General features: G+C 31.8%; 1 protein-coding gene across 3 annotated transcripts; it reads right to left on the bottom strand.

Moving 5' to 3' along the window:
• Window positions 1-1,176: 1,176 nt before the first annotated feature.
• Window positions 1,177-8,901, bottom strand: LOC107425292 (glyoxysomal processing protease, glyoxysomal). 3 transcript variants are annotated; one of them, XM_048476623.2, is made up of 14 exons: window positions 8,584-8,901; window positions 8,454-8,500; window positions 8,182-8,356; window positions 8,033-8,080; window positions 7,791-7,902; window positions 7,065-7,153; window positions 5,996-6,082; window positions 5,746-5,849; window positions 4,710-4,783; window positions 4,517-4,611; window positions 3,704-4,430; window positions 2,599-2,797; window positions 1,824-1,915; window positions 1,177-1,692 (listed from the first exon to the last, which is right to left on the bottom strand). In XM_048476623.2, the coding sequence occupies exons 1-14, from the start codon at window positions 8,647-8,649 to the stop codon at window positions 1,433-1,435; spliced, it is 2,175 nt and encodes a 724-aa protein (XP_048332580.2). In that variant the 5' UTR covers window positions 8,650-8,901; the 3' UTR covers window positions 1,177-1,432. The 3 variants fall into 3 exon arrangements, with proteins under 3 accessions (XP_048332580.2, XP_015890759.3, XP_024932661.3); XM_016035273.4 differs by having other exon boundaries at window positions 7,065-7,208; window positions 7,822-7,902; window positions 8,584-8,899; XM_025076893.3 differs by having other exon boundaries at window positions 7,065-7,208; window positions 7,822-7,902; window positions 8,454-8,511; window positions 8,584-8,899.
• Between the last annotated feature and the right edge of the window lie 11,266 nt (window positions 8,902-20,167).

Here is a 20,167-nt window from a genome sequence, read left to right on the forward strand (position 1 = left end):
ATTTTAAAATCATTCAGATTATGAATATTGAAGAAGACAATAGGATTCAATTTGTATAAAATTTATAGAAATTTAATGATAGATAAAATTTTTCAACATTCATCACCTAAATATTTTTTGAATGTGCCTAAGTTATGTTACAGAATACTAGAATAATATCTGATTTTTATAAACTAGATAGAAATTCATGGTGAGGAAGATGAAAAACCTTATATTTTCATGGAGTTCCTTGATATTAAGGGGTTAAGGCGGTTGGAAACTGGTTGAGGATGAGGAAGAACCTTCCCTTTTTCTATCTATAGTCGTTGGAACAGATGCAGCTAAAATGAATCAACTAGGAGGCTAACCGATTTCAATGGCATAAGAAGAATTAAAATGTTAGAATTGATTGTAGCTTATGGTAATTTAATTTAATATATTGTAAGGATAAATAAGGTATATTATTTTTGGTATAATAAATAAAAATTTAATTAAATGTAATACCATGTATAACAAATGTGACTATCAATTTTCATAGTGCCAAGTAAACCACCCTTGTAAATTTGAATTCCTACTCTGCGTATTTGTTGTATTGCTAGTATTTTTAATTTTTGGTAAATACCTTGCCTTTATTTGTTGATCGGTTGCTTGTATATGTACACGTAGCCTTAGATACATTGCAAAACCATGAACTAAGATAATAAACCCAAAAGATCCACAAGCAAATTTTGCAATTGTTTTTTTTTTTTCTTGTTTTTTTACCCAAAAAAAGAAGATAATTTAGAGCATTAATCGAGGACAATGTATTGGCTATGATTGATTTATGCTTCTGGCAAGATTGGAATACCTAAGCGATATATGCAGAAGTGTATGCATTTTAATCTTAAATTATACTACTTTTTGGCAATTTGCCTCCCAAATTATGAAACCAGTCACATTATCTATGAATTATTGTTTTTCTATATATTTAGTCCAATCATACATTTTTTTCTAATGTATTTAACAAATTCAGCCACATATAATGTTCAAAAGTAAAATAAAATAGAATAAAACAATCTATAAATACACTTACATAGGTTGAGCATGATTAGTTTAAACAAAACGATTAATTTAATGGAATCCATCTGTTGAAATGCATGATTAAACTTAATTGATGGGAACATAATAGTTCAAAGGCTTATGTGAGGAGTTTCGAGGTTAGAAGACAATACCAAAAGTAGCATGGTTCAAAGGGGTAAAATGAAGTTATTACATGTACATATCGCATACAACAAAAACGAAAAATGTAGAAAGTGCAGTTTAGAAACGTATACAAGATGTTTATTTCCAGGATGCCTAGTACTTCCCTTTACAAAGTTACAAAATTCAATTCGAGGAAGAGGAAAATGCTTCAACCCAATCCTGGATTATTTTTTTTGTGCCGATGTGTAAAGTTAGTATGTGTAAACGGCCGTCATAACTTGCTACGAAGAATCTCATTAAACTGCTTTGCTGCCTTGCTAAGTTGGACAGGCTTTGTGAACTTCTGTCTTTCAGCTATAAATTTGGCAAAACGGGATCCTTTCCCATCTCTGTTTTCATCTTCCAGCAGTGCCTGCGGTAGATTTGGCAAAGGAGGGGGTTTCGGAGATAGTGGTGGCATCAATGCCCATACCGAAGAAAGGTGTTTGTTTGTCTGGTCAAGAACTTGTAGTAATGAAAGATCTTGCATGTCTGTTGGCCAAAAAAAGAACCCATAAGCTCTCGCCAGTCACAACTACTATAATACAAATATAAAGGGAATGTAATATAAGAAGAAGAAATAATAAATTTGATAAAAGCTCTAAATATGTAAACCGAGTGACCTTTCGAGAACATGAAGATGGGCAGCAAAGCAGAACAGGGAATGCTGAAGTTCAGATGTGGAATTACTGTACCTCCCCCATGCCTAGCATTGCTGCATCAAAAATATATCTGATTAAATAACAAAAAATCTATTTGCAAATACTTGAGCAGTTTTAATCCTGTATTAACAATGATGTAGCCAATATCCATGATAGAGACAAAGGAAAGAAAAGCAATTTTGAACTACAACACACGGATATCCATTCATGTTAGTTCTACTAACCATTTCATCCTAGTGTTTCATCTTGATTCAAGTAGCATTAGGGAGTAAAGCACGATGTTCAAAATGACATAATAAACTCATGCAAACTCATTAACAATTTTCCTGCTATCCATCAGTTTCCATGTGAAAACTGGTGCTGACAAACAATGACATCAAGCCACGTAAAAGGCCATTTAGTAAGCATTTAAACATATAAAAGGACATATTAAAGACATAAAGAACGTATAAAATAATGAAGTAAAATGACTAAAGAATATCTTTGATAGGAATATCTAAACAAGATAGCCCAACAGGAGCCATATTAAAAAATATTAAATGGATACATTTTGGTATAATTCTCAGTTCTCACTATCTTTCATCTTCAGGAAGCATCAGCTTGTAAAATAAAATGTTTACTAAGGAATTAAAAGTCAATAGCTTAAGTATGATCATACAAGAAACATGACAGTAAGCATTGTGAAAATACAATAAGCGCACAGGAACTCGCATTTGCATAATCTAACTTATTATACCTTGTAACAAGTCCAATCATATGACCATTTAAATTGACAACAGCACCACCACTACCACCTGGATGGACAGCAGCTGTTGTTTCAAGCATCACGGGTAAGTGTTCTTGAGTACTTCCAACTTTACCGAGTTGGTAGGAAAAAGGAATCTTTGCTTTGACCACTTTTGCTACTACACCGGAGCAAACTGATGGAAAAAGGCCTGATGGAAAATTTAAAACCCAAACCAGACACAAACACATATAAGAATTTTCTAAAAGCAGAAAGATAATTACCAATAGGATTTTCATTCAATCAGGAATATGAAAAGAACACAGAAAGCAAAACAGAAAAATGACATAGATAACCATCCCACCAGTAGAATCAGTCCTTCCCCTTCATGAAAGTAAGAATTAAAATCCCATTCTTCATAAGGATGCTGCATCATTAACAATGCTATTGCAACAAGATTACTAAGATTTTGCAGAATATGGTTATTAACAACAGTCGATATTAGCAAGGTAGAACACAATAGTTGCCACATGTAAAAACTTGCAAGTTTATTGATGTCTCCTTATATAACTGGCTCTAATTCCTCCACAACAAGGTCATAACCATAGAGAACAAATTAAAGAACACAATCATGAGTAACGTCAAGAAATCGAGAGCCCTAAAGACTGTCAGACTGTAACATTTCCTGGAAGGTACTAGGCTTTTGTGCTAGGCATCAGAATGTAACATGTAATTCAGTAATGTCCAAAACTGTCAAGTCATTTTGATAACATCATAACCATGGTGCAAAAATTTTAAGAACATAATCATAAGAAATCTCAAGAAATTGAGAACCCTAAAGACTCAGAATCTAAACATGTCCTGGAAGGTACTAGACTTTTGATCTGGTCATCTATTTAACTCTTTTAAGTAATTCTGCAATGTAAGAAACCAGTAAGTCATTTTCCTAAGATAACCACCTCCAACCCATCAGCAAATAATGGCATAGCATCAATAACAGATAAAGTATTTGAGGAAGAATTCTTTTAAAGAGTTGCATAAGCACAATGAAGATTCTATTTCTCACTTCCAGACAATTGAAAATGGAAAAACAAAAGAAAAGGTAGGAAAGACGCACCGCATCTAGGTCCAAATAGGCCATGCCCAATAACATGTGCCTTGGACCCTAAAGGTGGACATGCAAGATCCACCATGATTGGAGAAAGCTGCTCTGGAACATACTCAAGCTGCAGTAGGGCAACATCCAGAGGTCCTTTGCAAACATAGACTACTCTAGCATTACACCAAATCCAAGGATCCATGTGATCTAGGCGAACACGTATATTTCTGAGACCTCTGTAAGATGAACTTAGTTTATTGCCCACAAAAGAAACTGCAGTCTGTACAGTCTTTGGTAACACTTGACTTTTCTCCCTCTTACCAATTCTTTTTTTCTCCAGGGATGTAGATTCCTCATATGGAAAGGAATTTATCTCCGTATTGGTTCCGTACCTTCCATCATTTTCCGCTCTTTTCCCAAATCTCCAGGGTTCCAACAGGTGAGCATTTGTAAGTAAAAGGCCTTCATTGTTAAGCAAAACGCCAGAAGCCCATATTCCATCATCAATGGTAATAAGACAAATAGAAACCATGGCCTTCTCAACTGGTAAAGGGGAGGAGCAAAAAGAAGTTAGGTGATTATGATTGGAGGTATCAGGTCCATTGGGGCCAATGCTTTTTGGTAAAAATCCCTTCCCTACAGCAGTTAATTTTTCCTTGTCATAATAAATCCCTTTTTCTGCATTAGGCTCCTTCTGCAGCAAGTCACTGCAAGCACTTGCAATGGCTTCCCACGGAATCACCAGCTGTTATGCAACACTATAGTTTTGGATGATGTGTTAACAAAAGAAATTTTGAATTTGTGAATTAGAGACTAATGTTCGTTCGTTACCTGAATTTCTGCACCAGTAATCTTCTGCCTCAATGGTCTGATCAAGATACCAATAAGTTGTGCCTGTTCACCAAAAACTGGACCACCTTCAGTTCCTGACAATTTTTGATTTGGCATTAATATGGAATCCGAAGTCATCAGTAACAAAACAACAACTACTATCTAACAGAAACAGGGAAAGGATTGCTAGTACCAGGAAGACAGCGAATGTCAGCCATCAGCAATGAACTAGATGGATAGCAGTTCGCAATTGATCCCACTGATATACTGATTTTAAACATCCCAAAGATCAAGTAAAGAGTAAAAAGGGTTAATTTTTATAATAAAGAGTAAAACATATTAATTTTTATACATCAAGATAAACAGGAGTTGGAAAAGGGGGGAAAAAAAAGTAGTAATAATAATAAATAAAAAACAACAAAAAACAAAAAAATCCTATCAGTCACCTGTCAGTAAAGCCACTATAGTAATTCTCTTTTAGACTATGGTAATTCAAAGTACAAAATCTCTAATATTAGCATTTAGCAGTTTTCATACCTGTCACCCTTTCAGGTTTAGTTCTTAACTAATATTCTCATGTATCACTAAGGAATTGTCTTCTTCAGCTGTCATTGAATTGTAAATAAGTGTCCCTTGGACAATGCTGTTTAAGTACTTTCAGGTTACTAGCGATCCACAAGTCAAAAACATTTAAAAGACATTATTCAAGAAACAAGCACCAAAAACTACTAAGCACTAATCAATATCATGGTGTGGAACCTTTTTGATATATTCACATGAAAAAATATATTTATTTCCGCTTTCTTCTGAATAAAATAATCAGCTAGAATAAAAGGTGAACACCACAAGCTTCATGTTGTTTGGGCTCTCTATATTTACCTGAATTTGTTAGGATGAAGCATACAAAGGAAAACAATTCCAGAACCACCCAGATCAAAGTGATTATAACAACAAAAGCAGAAATGATTTAATATCATAAAGTGAAAATCCTACCAGTCAATTCCGATAACTGTTTCACTATGAGGTAAAGGAATGAGTAAAAAAGCGGCCTCATCTATAATTATCTTTACTGGGTTGTAATGAAAGAGAAATATGTATTTTGAAAGAAACTTAAAATAATAGGTCAAATCCAATATGCTATGATAAAGAGGCCTACTTTCCAATCAGCTCTAGGAATCAAACAGTACTTTGAACTCCAAACATATTTTCACAGAAGTAAAATATACTACCTGTTAAAGAAGTGCAAAGGTGACAGAACACCAAAAGGAGAACCTACAGCCAGAAGAAAATCCCCTCTTTTATTGGAGGGTGATATATTGATGTTTGGCACATCCTACACAAAAAAAATCCACCCGTCATGTTTATATATATAACAAGGATACATAAAAGCAATACTGCTCCACTTGTTCAATATCTTTTGGATTATGAATTTGTTACCAGATAGAATGCCAATATGATAGGTACAAGCATAAAGTTTACCTTGGAAAATAAAGAGGCTCCGAGAACGGCAATTCTAGTTGTTGACTTGCTCATATGACTTAAACTGTCGGCTTCTGCCATATGCACCTGATTTTCCATATTGTCACACAATACAAAAGATTAATTAATAAACTTAAGACCTAGATAAAAATTAATTAAATTCAAAAGTATCTACAAAAAATTGATTGACACAACATTCTCAAGTAGAAATAGTAGAACAAACAAACGAATAAAATAGTGTTGGAGAATTGATTTGTGACCCAACATTAAATTTCGCTAACCTCTTTGACTTAGTTTCTAGGGAATTAATTCCTCGCTTCACATGACATACAAGTAAATCACTCCACGAGAGATCTCTCTTTGTCATTTGAATTTTGGTGTCCTTCTCCCAATAACACAAAATTGATAGTTCAAGAAGACAACTTTTACCTCATTAAGAATTTTTATTAATTCCTAGCATGGAACTGTTTCAACTGCAAGTTGAAAACAAATGGACCTCCTCTGGCCATTATATACTAAAGAGACCATTATGAACTTAATGGCTAATGCAATCTGGTACAGGCTTCCACAAACTGTGAAAAAGTCATATCCAAAGTCCATAAAAGGTGCACTGCCATCTTTGGCTAACTTTTATTATTTCTAATTAATGTGTTCTCTAATGCTTTCAAAAAATCAAAATCGCTTCCAATTCCAACCTCAACTTTAAAAAACAAAAAAAGAAAAGAGACCAATTCCAAGCATTAAACAAGAAATGAAGTACCCTCTCATAAGTTTTAACAGGCTCAACAAAATAGATATGGAATTCATCCAAATGTTACAAGTACACATCATTCAAATTTCTGAAGATTTAGATTTTAATCAATACCTCACTTTTAATTTCTCAATACAAAATAGCCTACTACAATTTTGCCTGCACAGTTTGCCTCATCTTTGTTCTTATACTTAGGCATGTACCGAACATGACAACATGCCTTCATTAATCTTATCTCAAACTAAAGTAGTGATGGTTTTCATATAATTTTCTAAACATCAAGACTAACTAGTACGAAAAGCATAATACCAAACTAACCTGTGACTGAATAACATCTACAAAAGACTGAGGAGCATTATTTTGTGAAGCCAAAGACCATCCAACCTCCCATCCATGCTCAAGGGAGCCTACAGAAGCTTCAATAAGAGATTGGAGTACAAGGGAGGATGCAGGAACATCAATCTGTATGATGCATCTTTAGAAAAATTATAAAAGTGCAATAAATCTGAGAAAATATGAGAAAGGATTCATTTATACATATCAAGTACAATATCACATCAACTATCATTGACCATACTCATTAAAAATTAATGATGGTTTTTCAATCGCATCTTTTAGGAACTTATCAAGTTATTTTACATATGCAACATTTGTTTAGCATATTGTATGGTATAACTATGACAAATGTGTGTTTCCACGAAAAGTTAATAGCCTTGTTGCATTTTACAAAGCATCTGAAGCAAGAACTCCATAACTTAGAAGAGGCCATCTGTAGGAAGTTAAAAGCATGAGAACATAAACAGTTTAGTTTACCATTTCATACCCACTACATATTTTACTATCTTAATGGCTGCCAATTTCTCGTGTCCACATAAAGAAATTAATAAAATCTTGAAATATTTCTGCACAAAATCATTTGTAAAACACATAACCAAAGTTTCTCTGAAATTAACAAAGAATCTCAAGTTACAGTTGGAAATAATTTCGCACAGGTATAGCTACATAAATTCAGCATTGAAATGGGTTGTAAAGGTTATTCATTACCTAAACAAATACAAGTAAATGAAATGTCTACCAGTTTTAGAAGTTGCATGGCATGCCAAGGAGGAGCTCCTTCATCAAAATCTTGCGAGTCCTTCTCCAACCTCATGTTATCCTGCCAATCAAACACCTTAATGAATCACATCCAACACCAGGAAAAAGAAAAAATAAAATAAATAAATAAAGAAGTAAATTAAAATATATAAATAATTAAGGTAAGAATAATACTGGGAATTGTGCTATACCTCTGACATAATATCAATTTGAACACCAGTAATCAACTCGGGCCGGCCCTGCAAAGTATCCAAAAAAAAAAAAGACCAAAGCAAATATATTGAACATCAATCTCATTTAAAATTAAGCAAATATTTGCTGCATAACATTACAACTGGACCTGGGAAATGCTCTCTTTCTGTTGCTGAGCGAGAAATGGTTCAATAATGGATGCAACAGTTACAACCAATACAGGAGATCGATCTCTTTCACCGAGAAGATGCTTAGCAATGGCAGAGTCGTAAAGGGTATCAGGCAATAACATTCCGGATGCTGATAGCGTCGTCTTCCCAGAGCTATAAACAACCACAAATAAAAATAAGCATGAACAAAAGGAACAGAACACAAATCTGTATATAGTTACTGGAAATTTGCAATGGAAATTTGACTTACTGGTATTGGTGGAAAGCGTGTTTTCGCATTTTGAGGCCCTTCGGGTCCTATACGAAAACTATAGGCAATTAGAGACCGGCTGAAAGAACAATATATTTACACGCACAGACCCGAAAAGGAGAGGACTTACAGGGCCTTGGACTCTGACCATGACTGCAAAATTCCGAGCGAAATTGACGTTTTCCGGCAACCCCATGAGGAGGAGATAGCGTTTGATTGGAGGGTTCTAATTAATTCCAAGCGAGCTTCTCAGGACCCGACTACCGAGAGATTCGTTTTCTGCAGTAGCAAAAGCTTTCCCAAAGAAGAGCAAATTCTATGGTATTTTCGGGTTTGATAATTGAAAAAGAATTACAAATGTTTGTTTTTTTGATAGAATTACAAATTAATTCATAACTTTTACAGTAAAAGAATTGAAAATAAAACGACAACTTGCACGTCAAGGGTACTATAATCTAGGCAGACAAGGCAATTTTTGTTTGGGAGGAAAAACTTCTTTTTTCCTTTTATGCCTTTCATTTTCATTTTTATCAGAGTACTTAAAAGTAAAAAAATAAAAAAATAAAAAATAAAAATAAAAAAATAAAAATCTCTAGAGTTTGTTTAAACATTTTTTGAGTTCAAGTGAAAAAAAAAAAAAATTTAAGGATTCTCTATTTTTTTGATGTTTTATCAGACAGTGCAAAATTTATTAATGTGGTGTTTGGATAATAGTAAAGTTATTAAGAATCTATAATTATTTAGAAAAGTAAAATAATTTTTTGTTTGGATAATTTTTAAAATGAAGAATTTAAGAGTTTTAGTGAAAAATAAATCTCATGATGTAAGAAACTGAATCTAAAATTCTTTGAAAAATTGATTTTAAGTATTTTTTTAAATATAATTTTACTGTTTAATTTTAATATATAAATTTATTTAACTACTTGTAAATTCTATATTTTTTTATAATTAACCAAACACTATAAAAATAATGCTAAAAAAACTGATTATTTGAAAATTAAATCTTAAAAACTGATTTTTAAAAAATCAATTTTCTTTAATATTTTTTCTTTTACCAAATACTCCATAAAAGCAATTTTTTTTTAAAATCAATATTTTAAAAAAAGTTAATAAAATATATGTAATTACTAATAGCTGTAAATAACATTCATATTAGCATTGAAAAACAATTTTAAAATAGATTGTATATTTATCCAAACTAGGTTTAAATAATATCAATTTTTATATTATATAAGTAACAATCCACATTTACTATTTAAAATACTTCTAATTATAGGTTTACACCCTTTAACAAGTATTGATAATGAGATCTTTCTCTAGGAGTAAGCATGAGAAAATACCCTAACATATCACTACAATAGCAATACTAGAAATACAAAATAGCACTTTAAATGAAAAAGAATAATTGTTTTTTAAAAATAATCATTATGCTTTTCTTAATAATTAAAGCCTATAATTGTATTTTCACACTATTATTCAATTATATAATATTAATTTTTAATTTTCTGTTGTTATCTATGGCCTTTAACAGTAAAAATTAACTTAAAAAAAGTTGATAAATGGGTTTATTACAATAAATATAAAAAACTAAAAGAAAGCTAATGATGATTTTCCAAAAATGTAACATTTAAATATAGTTATGAAAAAATTGAAGAGAGCTAAATGAAATTTGCCCTTTTTTGTTACAATTTGAGAGATGAGAGTTACATAGACGATATTTTCTTCAAAAATCGTCGTATTTTAAAGATGTTCATACGAAAAAAAATGCGAACGTTTGTACAATGGAATATATATATATATATATATATAAAGTTAGACCCACATCAGAACGACGTAATAGCTTTAATATCAAATATTTTTTATTAGCTATTGGATGGGACTAAAATTTATAATTTAGAAATTATCAAATTTGAATTTAGTGATATACTAAAATCCTATATAAGGAAAATATATCCTGTTAAGATCCAGTGATTAATAAATATAATTTTAAATTTTATATTTAATGTGATTCAAATGCTGAAAAAGAAAGTTTCAATATTGGTCATAATATTAAAGACTTATTTAAACTCGGTCTTTTATGTATATATATATATATATATATATAACTTAAGTAGGAAAAAAAAATTTCAAAAGAGAATATCACTTCAAGAACAATTAAATTTCATGATAAAAAATAATAATTAAACTCAAACCCCCAAAAAAAAAAAAAAACAGAGAATAATTAAATTCAGCAACGAGCTACAATGTTTTTTTAGTTTGTAGGAATATTTGGTTGATCCATTTAAAAAAAAAAATTTCTTACATATATTATTTAAAGACGTTGAAAATAAAGGATATATATTTATATTATTAGGAATATAATTTCTAGATAACATCTTCCTTTATTAGTTATTTTCCATTAAATTTAACTTCAAAACACATTTTCTTTTAGATTTGAAGGATAGGTTTGAATCGGACAGGATAGGTTCAAATTGGACATGATAGAATATTATAGTCTTGTGTTTGGTATAGTTCCAGACTGAATGGTAGATTAGTTGTTTCATATTTGGTGTAGGATTGGACTGGATTGGACTATTTTCTAATTTTCTAATTTTTTTAAGTGAAAAATTATAAAATTCTATTTATAATTACAATAAAAAAATATTATATTTAATTAAAGTTGTAAATTTTATACAAAATTTTAATATTTTTTTACACCCACAAATTATATTAATATATAATTTTAGAAATAAATTAAAATTAAATTATAACATAATATTTCATAAATGACAATGAACTAAAAACAAAAAAAATTTAATGGTATTTATAACTAGAATTATAACATAGGATTTTAATGAATCGTTTCTGTAAAACATCGTTCACCATAATCTCCCATCTCCCTCAACTTCATCACCTCTTTTTAGTTTCTTCGGTTTCTTCTATACCTTCTTTTTTATAACCAACTAATTCAATCATTGGCTTATACACCTCTGCTTTTGATTTTATGCATGTTTCCCACACTTCTAAACGTGTTTAAGCTTGTTTATGTGCACCTCCAAAATGACAACCTTTTCCCAGAATTACTGAGATTTTTATATTGACGGATTTCTTTCGAATTTTGAGCAATAGCTTTACAAGAGAAGTTGTATATCTCTCTCTCTCTCTAGTGTTATTTTAGTTCTACATTTACAAAACAGGATTCTTGTATGTCCATATGTTTATTCCTCTTTGGATAGCATTGTTGCGGGAATATAATATATAAGAAAACAGAAATAATGGATTTACAATTAATTAAGAGAAAGAATCCCAAAAAATATTAACAAGGATACATTGAATATTGAACCATAAAATGAAAACAAATCAGCTCCCTTTTCTGCAAGATGCCATCACCAAAACATGGAAATTTGAGGGGAAAAAAAAAAAAGAAACAGAGGACCATTTCGATATGATCATCTTGCTCAAGGGTAAAAGAGTTTGGCAAACAGAAGCTCATTCCAAGTATCTTGAAGCCCAGGTAAGCACCAATGCACACAATCTGCATAGCTTATAGGGTTGGCTAATTGCTCAGGAGTCAGTGGGCACCACTGCTTCTTGTTGATTGATGTGTGTGCATCTTTACTGTAACTTGAGAGTTGGGTGATGTTTAGAAATGTGATGGGAACAATTTTTTGCCGAACACTTCACCAATCACCTCCATTACATTTTTCCTGCAATCCGAACCCCAATATGCTGGGTCTTCAATTATGGTTGTCTCATTATAGTAGTTTCCACCTTCTACACCTCCCAATCTATGCTCCTGTGGTGAATTATAAGTTTGAACTTAGTCTCTAAATCGATGCATATTCAGAGGAGGAAGGAAGATCATGAACTATGCAAATTTGGAAAATTTTACTCACTTTCCACGTGAAGGTGACATGCTAATGAAGAAGACTCTTGTCTTCTTAGGGTCCATATTCAAGCGAACCCATCTCAAAATACTCTTCATCGCCATGCGATAAGCATCCTCAGTTGTCAGTTGGCAACCAAATTAAGACAAAACTCTGATAGCTCCTTGAATCTCCGCTGATACTTAGAAACTGTCACATTATCCTGAGTGAATGTCTCAAACTTTAGTCTCTTAGTCTTAACCAAGGCTGGAGAGCAGAACTCAGTATGAAGAACAATCTTGAACTGTGCCCAAATGTGACATTTCTTGGTCCTCTCATGCGTCCACCACTTTCTTGAACTAATCACCAAGGCTCCACCGCCTCTAATAGGAAAATCTGACTCCCCCCCCCCCCCCCCCCCCGCCCCTGCCCCGTTTGGCTTTCTTTCTCATGCTCATCAAGTAAGGGTCTTCAAATTAAGCCTCAAGAACATAATCCATAAGTATTGGTCGTAATTAGAAGCTAGCAAAAAGTGCTCCTACAATATGCATCCACAAATTAGAACCCAATTGTTAAAACTCAACCATTAAAAGAGGTTGTACTATCTGCACATAAGCTAATGAGCCTATAGACTTCCTATTTAATGCATCAGCCACCACATTTGTCTTGCTTGAATTATAATCAATAATGCAATCATAATCCTTAAGCTACTCCATCCATCTCTTTTGCCTTAAGTTCAATTCCTTCTAGGTAAACAAATACTTAAAGCTCTTATGATCGGTAAAGATCTGACAAGTAGCTCCATATAAGTAGTGCCTCCAAGTCTTCAATACAAAGATCACTGCAACAAGCTCTAAATTATGAGTCGGATAATTCAGCTCGTGCTTCTTTGACTGTCTAGAAGCATAAGTAACAACTCATTACTTTCTAAAAGAAAAATTCTTCCATCAAATCAAAAAGAAAGTTTAGAACTTAAATATAATTTTCTCAAATCAATACTAATGTCATAAAGTTAAAACTGAGATTATTCTTTTTGCCTCCAATTATACTCCTAATACATGCAATTATAAGATTCATGCTGCTCATTGATTATCTAATTTTCTTAACTTTGACAAACATCTTTCTTTTCACCAAATTCATTTAAAGTCATGAAATGAAAATTCTCATACCTATTCTAATGGAGGGCTTTAGATTGCTTATAGAGCTCAACATAATCCTCAATATTGTTTGCATCAAAGAGTAAGACTCCACAAGATCAAGTCCAAATTCTCTCAACATTACAAATATCATTCTTGAGAAACCCCAAATTCTTCAAATTTCAAATAGACTCCTCGAATTTATACCTTAAGAAATAAAGTAATTTAAATTTTAATTCTAATATCACAACCAAATACTAATAACTATTTACTAGATTCAAACCATAGGAAAACATTCATCATTTTCTTATGTTCTAGCCATGCCCCCAAAAATCATATTCCTTAGAAGGTCAAGTTATCAACAAGAATATCAACCACCTTAAATCCATAAAACATCATCGACATAAAACCCTCAATCTTCAAGAAAACACAATATCAAAACCAAGATCTAACATCATCACCCAAAAGCATATTCCATAAAACCAACTTATGAAATTTACAGCTTAGTTCTCAACAAGTTGTCCCACACAAGATCACCAAAATGCATCAACCAACTTTGTGTATACTAGACTCTAATATTAAGATCTTAATTTTCAAGAAATAAAAATAACTACCCTCGAACATTTGACTAGGTCAAGTGAACCCTCTTGTGGATGTGGAAATTTCCAAGTGACATCCGAAAGGAACTGGAGTCATCCCAACTTGTACAACATATTCATGTAAAACAAAAAAGCGGGTGGTCCTTAAACCAATAAAATATGTCCATCACTACCAAACATAGATAATGTATTATATACTTTGTACCTACAAGTCTACTGAAATTGTACACTCGATCTTAAGGCTCTAGCCTAACCATGTCCTCGATAGGGGCAATCTTTTTTTTAAAATGTTTCAACTACCTCAGCCTACGAATCTCTGGAAATGGCTACTACCATTGCTCACCGTCCACTGTCCTAAACCTTGAGTGCGTCACTTCTCTGGAATCTACTACCCCTGAGGCTATGCCTGCCTCCTCTGTATCCTCCACCATCAAATGATCTTGGGCTAAAGCTGTTCCTTTTAGAAGATCGCTAACTATGGATCTCAAAAGACATGTCATTATCTGATCAGTGCTTAGACTTGTGCATCATGGTTTGCTTGTCTACCTCCAAGATAACATCTCTCATAGATTGATACTTGAGATGAACATCACCTGATATACTCAGCATTATAGGCTTACCCAATTCATCATGAATCCCTGTTTTCTTATTAACCTCATTGACAACCAAATTAGGACAAAACTCTGATAGCTCCCTGAATCTCCGCTGGTACTTAGAAATTGTCACATTACCCTGAGTGAATGTCTTAACCTTTAGTCTCTTAGTCTTAACCAAGGCTGGAGAGCAGAACTCAGTATGAAGAATAATCTTGAACTGTGCCCAAATGTGACATATCTTGGTCCTCTCATGCGTCCACCACTTTCTTGCATTACCCTCCAACATAAAGCTAGCAATCCTGACTCTATTCTCGTCCAAACATTGCATACCCTTATTTAATATATATAAATATATATAGTTTTTTTTTTCTTCCACATCAACTAGCCAAGATAAAGCTCCAATAGGGTCCATGGAGCCATCGAAACCCACTACTTCAAGTTTTCGAGCCTGATTAATAGAATACCTAATAAACCCACTCCTTTCGAGTGATTGAGCCAAGCGCTCAACACGATGCTCTAAATAAGTAGACATATCTGCACGTTCAACTAAGCTTGCTATAAACTACGTCTACCTTCTCGCAACATTAGAAAAAATTTCTATATGAAAGAATAAGCCAAAATATAATTAACACCGAATAAAAGAGTTGGTATGGAAGGTAAAACACAGGATGTGTTATACAGCAATGCACAACCCTGAGGAATTTACAACCTAGAGCTCTGATACCAAGTGGATAAGACCGGCCCAGAAAACCCTCCCAGGATCTCCCAAGTGGTCCCACCTAGTGAAGTCCCATTAGACAATCCTTAAAGGATATCCAATAGAATCTTACTTAACATGTGGACAAACGAATACAAGCATTATCAATAATACCTCAATATATAAATATAAAACCACAACAACATAAAAGTCCACAACTATGGTGCACAACCAGCCTATTGTACTACAAGCCATAACTACACATATATATAATATGGACTTTACTATGTCGAATATTTAGATCAGAGAATTCTAAGAGTATTTCCAAAGTTTAGAAGAACAAATAAATAATAAATAAATCTAGAAAGATAAGGATGAATAAAGAAATATGGATACTGCTGCTGCTGTGGAAAGAAGGAAGTGACAAGCGATGCTTGAGGTAGACTGCCACTAACTGTCTGGACCTAGCGGAACAAATTTAAAACAAATAAAACTTGAGATAAATAAATCTCAATGAGTAGCATAGTATAAATAAGAAAGCAAAAATTTATTTCCGTAAAATTTTCTCTCAAGACTTCTTGTTCAACTCTTTTGAAAGGTTTCCCTTTTTAAAATCATTTCGCAAAACCCAAACTTATGCCCCAATTCAATATCATGAGACATATGCTCAAAAGGGTATAAAATTAATGATCATTATAATATTGTAAAATATCTTAATCAATATATAAATATTGAGTATAAAATATTACAAACACAATTTCACAAAATAATTATGAAATTGTAGTAATACCCACAATATTGGAAAACCAACAATATATTCTGAACATATACAGTGTACCATACGCTATATCAAACCGTAAAATGTAAAATACATCCACCTCACAACCCTTAATGTATGAAAGGTATCATGAAAATAATAAATCGTTAGGATATACCTAACCTCATGGTCCATGGCAATAATAAATCTATGGAATGAACCCAATCCAGCCTCACTGCACCATGGCAATAATCAACTTGTGGGATGAACCCAACTTCATGATCCGTGGCAAACCCACGCACTATACTATAATACTGATCTGAAACATTGGTACTATATGGTAAATCAATTAAAAATAAACAATACAGTATCCGTAAAACAATCTTATGAGATCGTATTTTTCCAAATGATACTGTATCATAAATCATAATTTAATATTCAAACTCAACCACTTGCTTAAATATTTCAAAATTTTCAAATCATAATTTTATGCTAAAACCAGAAATACTACAGTGAAATATATATCATCATAAACCAATAAAACACATAAAATTATAAAATATTTGAACATGCTTAAAATCATAAAATTTTCAATCTACTTTCTCAAATCAATTAATTTCTAAAATGGTTTAAAATCTCAATTCAAATACCAGAATATTTAAATAACATGATCCACAAGTTCACTATGAACTCATCAGAGTTAGAAACTATTTAAAATCTTATCAAAATCCATATAAAATAATAACACATATATATAAATGCTTATATTCATATATGCATAAAGTAATCATTTAAATCAAATGATATATACGTAAAATAACCGAACCATATATATTATACTAGCCTAAAACATTTTTAAAATATAATTACTCACAGTACTGGAGATGTTAACTCCTGCTATCCTGTAGGGCCGCCTTTAGAATCAACACGAGTGTCTGTAATATAATAAAAATATTTCTTATGCTACAACAACTAGACCAAAGATATTCATGTACACCAAATGTCTTAAAATGATTTATACAACTATATAATTACATAAATTAGACACCGACCGACCCAATTATACTGCGTATCCTTAGGATGCTGTACCCAAAATTAGGACTTTTCACCCAAAGGCTAATATTTCAAAATTGAACCTCCTAATTGGTCCTAATAATATCTAATTTCACTAATCCAACTTTAATTTTGTCCAAACACGGTCAAATTTATTCGATATTTAACTAATTGATCTAAAAATGGAAAAAAATATCAAACAACCTCCAAAATTCACAAACTGTATATTAATGGAAAGCCCAAGAGATAAGTAATGCAATGGTGTACTCACCTCGGTCCATAAGTGTCACCGGTGGCCGTAAAAGTTGTTGCAAAACTTGGCCAAATTCCACATGGATGTATCTCTTAAATGGTGAGGAATCTTGGCAAACGGAGCATGGAAATGAGTTCAAAGGGTCCAAAAATTATACAAAAGGTGTGTGGATTAGCCTGAAACGGCCAAAAAATGGCCAAACGACCGAAGAATGCAAAATCGCCGCCGTTGGCTTCAAACAGCCAATCTCGATATGTTGACCAGCAGTTTGGCGTGAAATTTTGCCAACGTAGTTGCCCGTGGGTGGGTAACAAGGGTGGCTAGCACGTGCATCTAGGTGGTGGCTGGAGTTGGGAAAAACGGTGATGACCCAGTTGAGTGTTAAATGGGTTCGTGGCGACCTGATTTGAATCCGTGGGTCTAGAGAGAAAGTTCTCAGGTTTGGGGGACAAAATAGATATTTTAGAACTTATTTCCTATTGGGCATGCTTTCTAACATTTATATATAAAGCCTTGGGTCACTAATAGATGAAAACTTGGGACTGGTTTGAACATTGATATAAAACTGATATTTGAAATTTTACAGCACCATAACTTTTTATCCGTAACTCAGAATTTGGCGTGCTGCTAGTCTACGAACTCGTATCAATGAGCTTTACTCAATGATATATTAGTTAAACCAAAACAATCTTCATCATAGAAAAAGTCAATGTTTGACCCACATACTGTCCATTTGGTCAAACATGATCAAACTCGTACAACAAGAATATTTTGGTACGGGTTGTTACAATTACTTAAAAAAAAAAAATGTCTTTTTATAGTGCCATACAAATTTAGATTAAAGGCTTTGTACTATGGGGTATATTGGTATGGCAACTTTCGAGGTAATAATAAGGATTGCTAAAATTCAAATCACAATTTTTAGATTTACATTTATGATGGTTAAGTGCTTTTATTCTATTAAACTGTCACCTTGGTTGTTTATTTTTACTTTTATAATGTGTGCCTCATTTGATTTTCATATGGCTGTAAATAAGCTAAAAGTAAGGTCCAGAATAAGATTTTTATTTTTTTATTGTTCTATTAACATAATCATTTGCTTCTTTTATTGTATTTTATGTGAATTTTCAAAAATACCCTTTTTGATTAAACATTTAGCAAACTCTAACTAAATAATGTTAAATTGTTTAGAAAACATCAACCAAACAATATTTAGTTGTTAAATACATATCAATCGAACAATATAAATATGTTCAGATAATAAGAACTAAACATGCTTTTAACCTTTAACAAAAAAAAAAAAAAAAAAACATGCTTGTAACCTTTGAATTTTTTTTTATTTTTTATAGTAGCATTATATAACTATAATTTTTCAATCATATGTAATATAATTTATACACTTAAATTATTTAATTGTTTTAAATATAATTTTATTTTATTGTAATATTTTTAATAAATGTTTTGATTATTTGAATATTTTGTGGAATAAACATCTTCATCATAAATAATTTTCTTTAAGACAATTTAATGAAATTTTGTAAAAATTAAATTATACTTGGATAAATTAAATATTTGTTTCTACTATGGAAAAGAATTCATTTTTTATATTAAAAATATGTTTAATTGTAGTTTGTTGAACAATTTATATTGTTTGGTAATATGTACCGAACAATATTAACATTGTTTAGTTGGAGTGTACTAAATAATTTAACATCATTAATAATGCTAAAGTTATCAAAATATTTGTCAATTTAATTTATCAGATGATATAATAATGTTTAATTTGCTTATTCATTTGAATGTTTATTTTTTCATATTCAAATTAAATGTAATCTATTAAACATATGTTATTTGATAAATATTTCAATATCTATAAAATTACCATTAATATTATTCAACTGTAATCTATTAAACATCTAATAAATAATGATATTTTAAAAAATTTACATGAATATAATGGAAAAAGCTAAAGTGGTAGTATAAAAAAATAATATCCATTTTTAACTGTTATAAAGTTGTAGAAAAATAACCAAATCCAAACCCCCAATATAATTCAATTCAACTAGAAAACCAACCGAATGGAACAATTAGTTTTTCAACTTGGAAAATTAGTTTCAGTCTATTAACCGATTAACCTACCAAAATCTCTTTAGTATGAAAAGCCGACGGAATCGACTATTGCACACTCATATTTGGCAATAACTTGATGAATTGTTTAATATTGAAAAGTTATAACATTTGGGTTATTTTTGGATAATATCCATGGTAGGCCCTCTACTATTTCCATGATGAATCGAGATTACATAATCAAAACCGTGTGGAATGCCCTTTTTTTTTTTTTGAAAAAGGAAAATTTTTCAAATGGGTATTGACCCAATTATTCACAAGTCAAAAACGGATCATCTCAACATTTTCTGCAATCTTCAATGATTAATTGCTACAAGCTACCTTTGTGAATTTGATGAATAATCCATCGGATAATGCTTTGGAGCTACACTACTCATCATGGTCAGATGCCTAACAACAAATCAAAATTTGCCAAAATCCTAATATTACATAATATATCTTGCAATTGCAGGTCCTAGAAACCAATATTTTCGCAACATGTTCATCAACTGCAGGTTCGTTAAATGCTTTGGCAATGTAACAATCCCGCTGGTTTTTGATCTTGATCAGTTGGTTTCTGCTAGCTCTCCCAAAAACTGCTAATTGTGATAATCAAGAAAAGGAAAATAAATAAGATGGGGAAGAGGTTTTGTTCATTATCGTGTATCTCCA

This window comes from Ziziphus jujuba, chromosome 1 (genome assembly GCF_031755915.1).
Source record: "Ziziphus jujuba cultivar Dongzao chromosome 1, ASM3175591v1".
NCBI lineage: Eukaryota > Viridiplantae > Streptophyta > Magnoliopsida > Rosales > Rhamnaceae > Ziziphus > Ziziphus jujuba.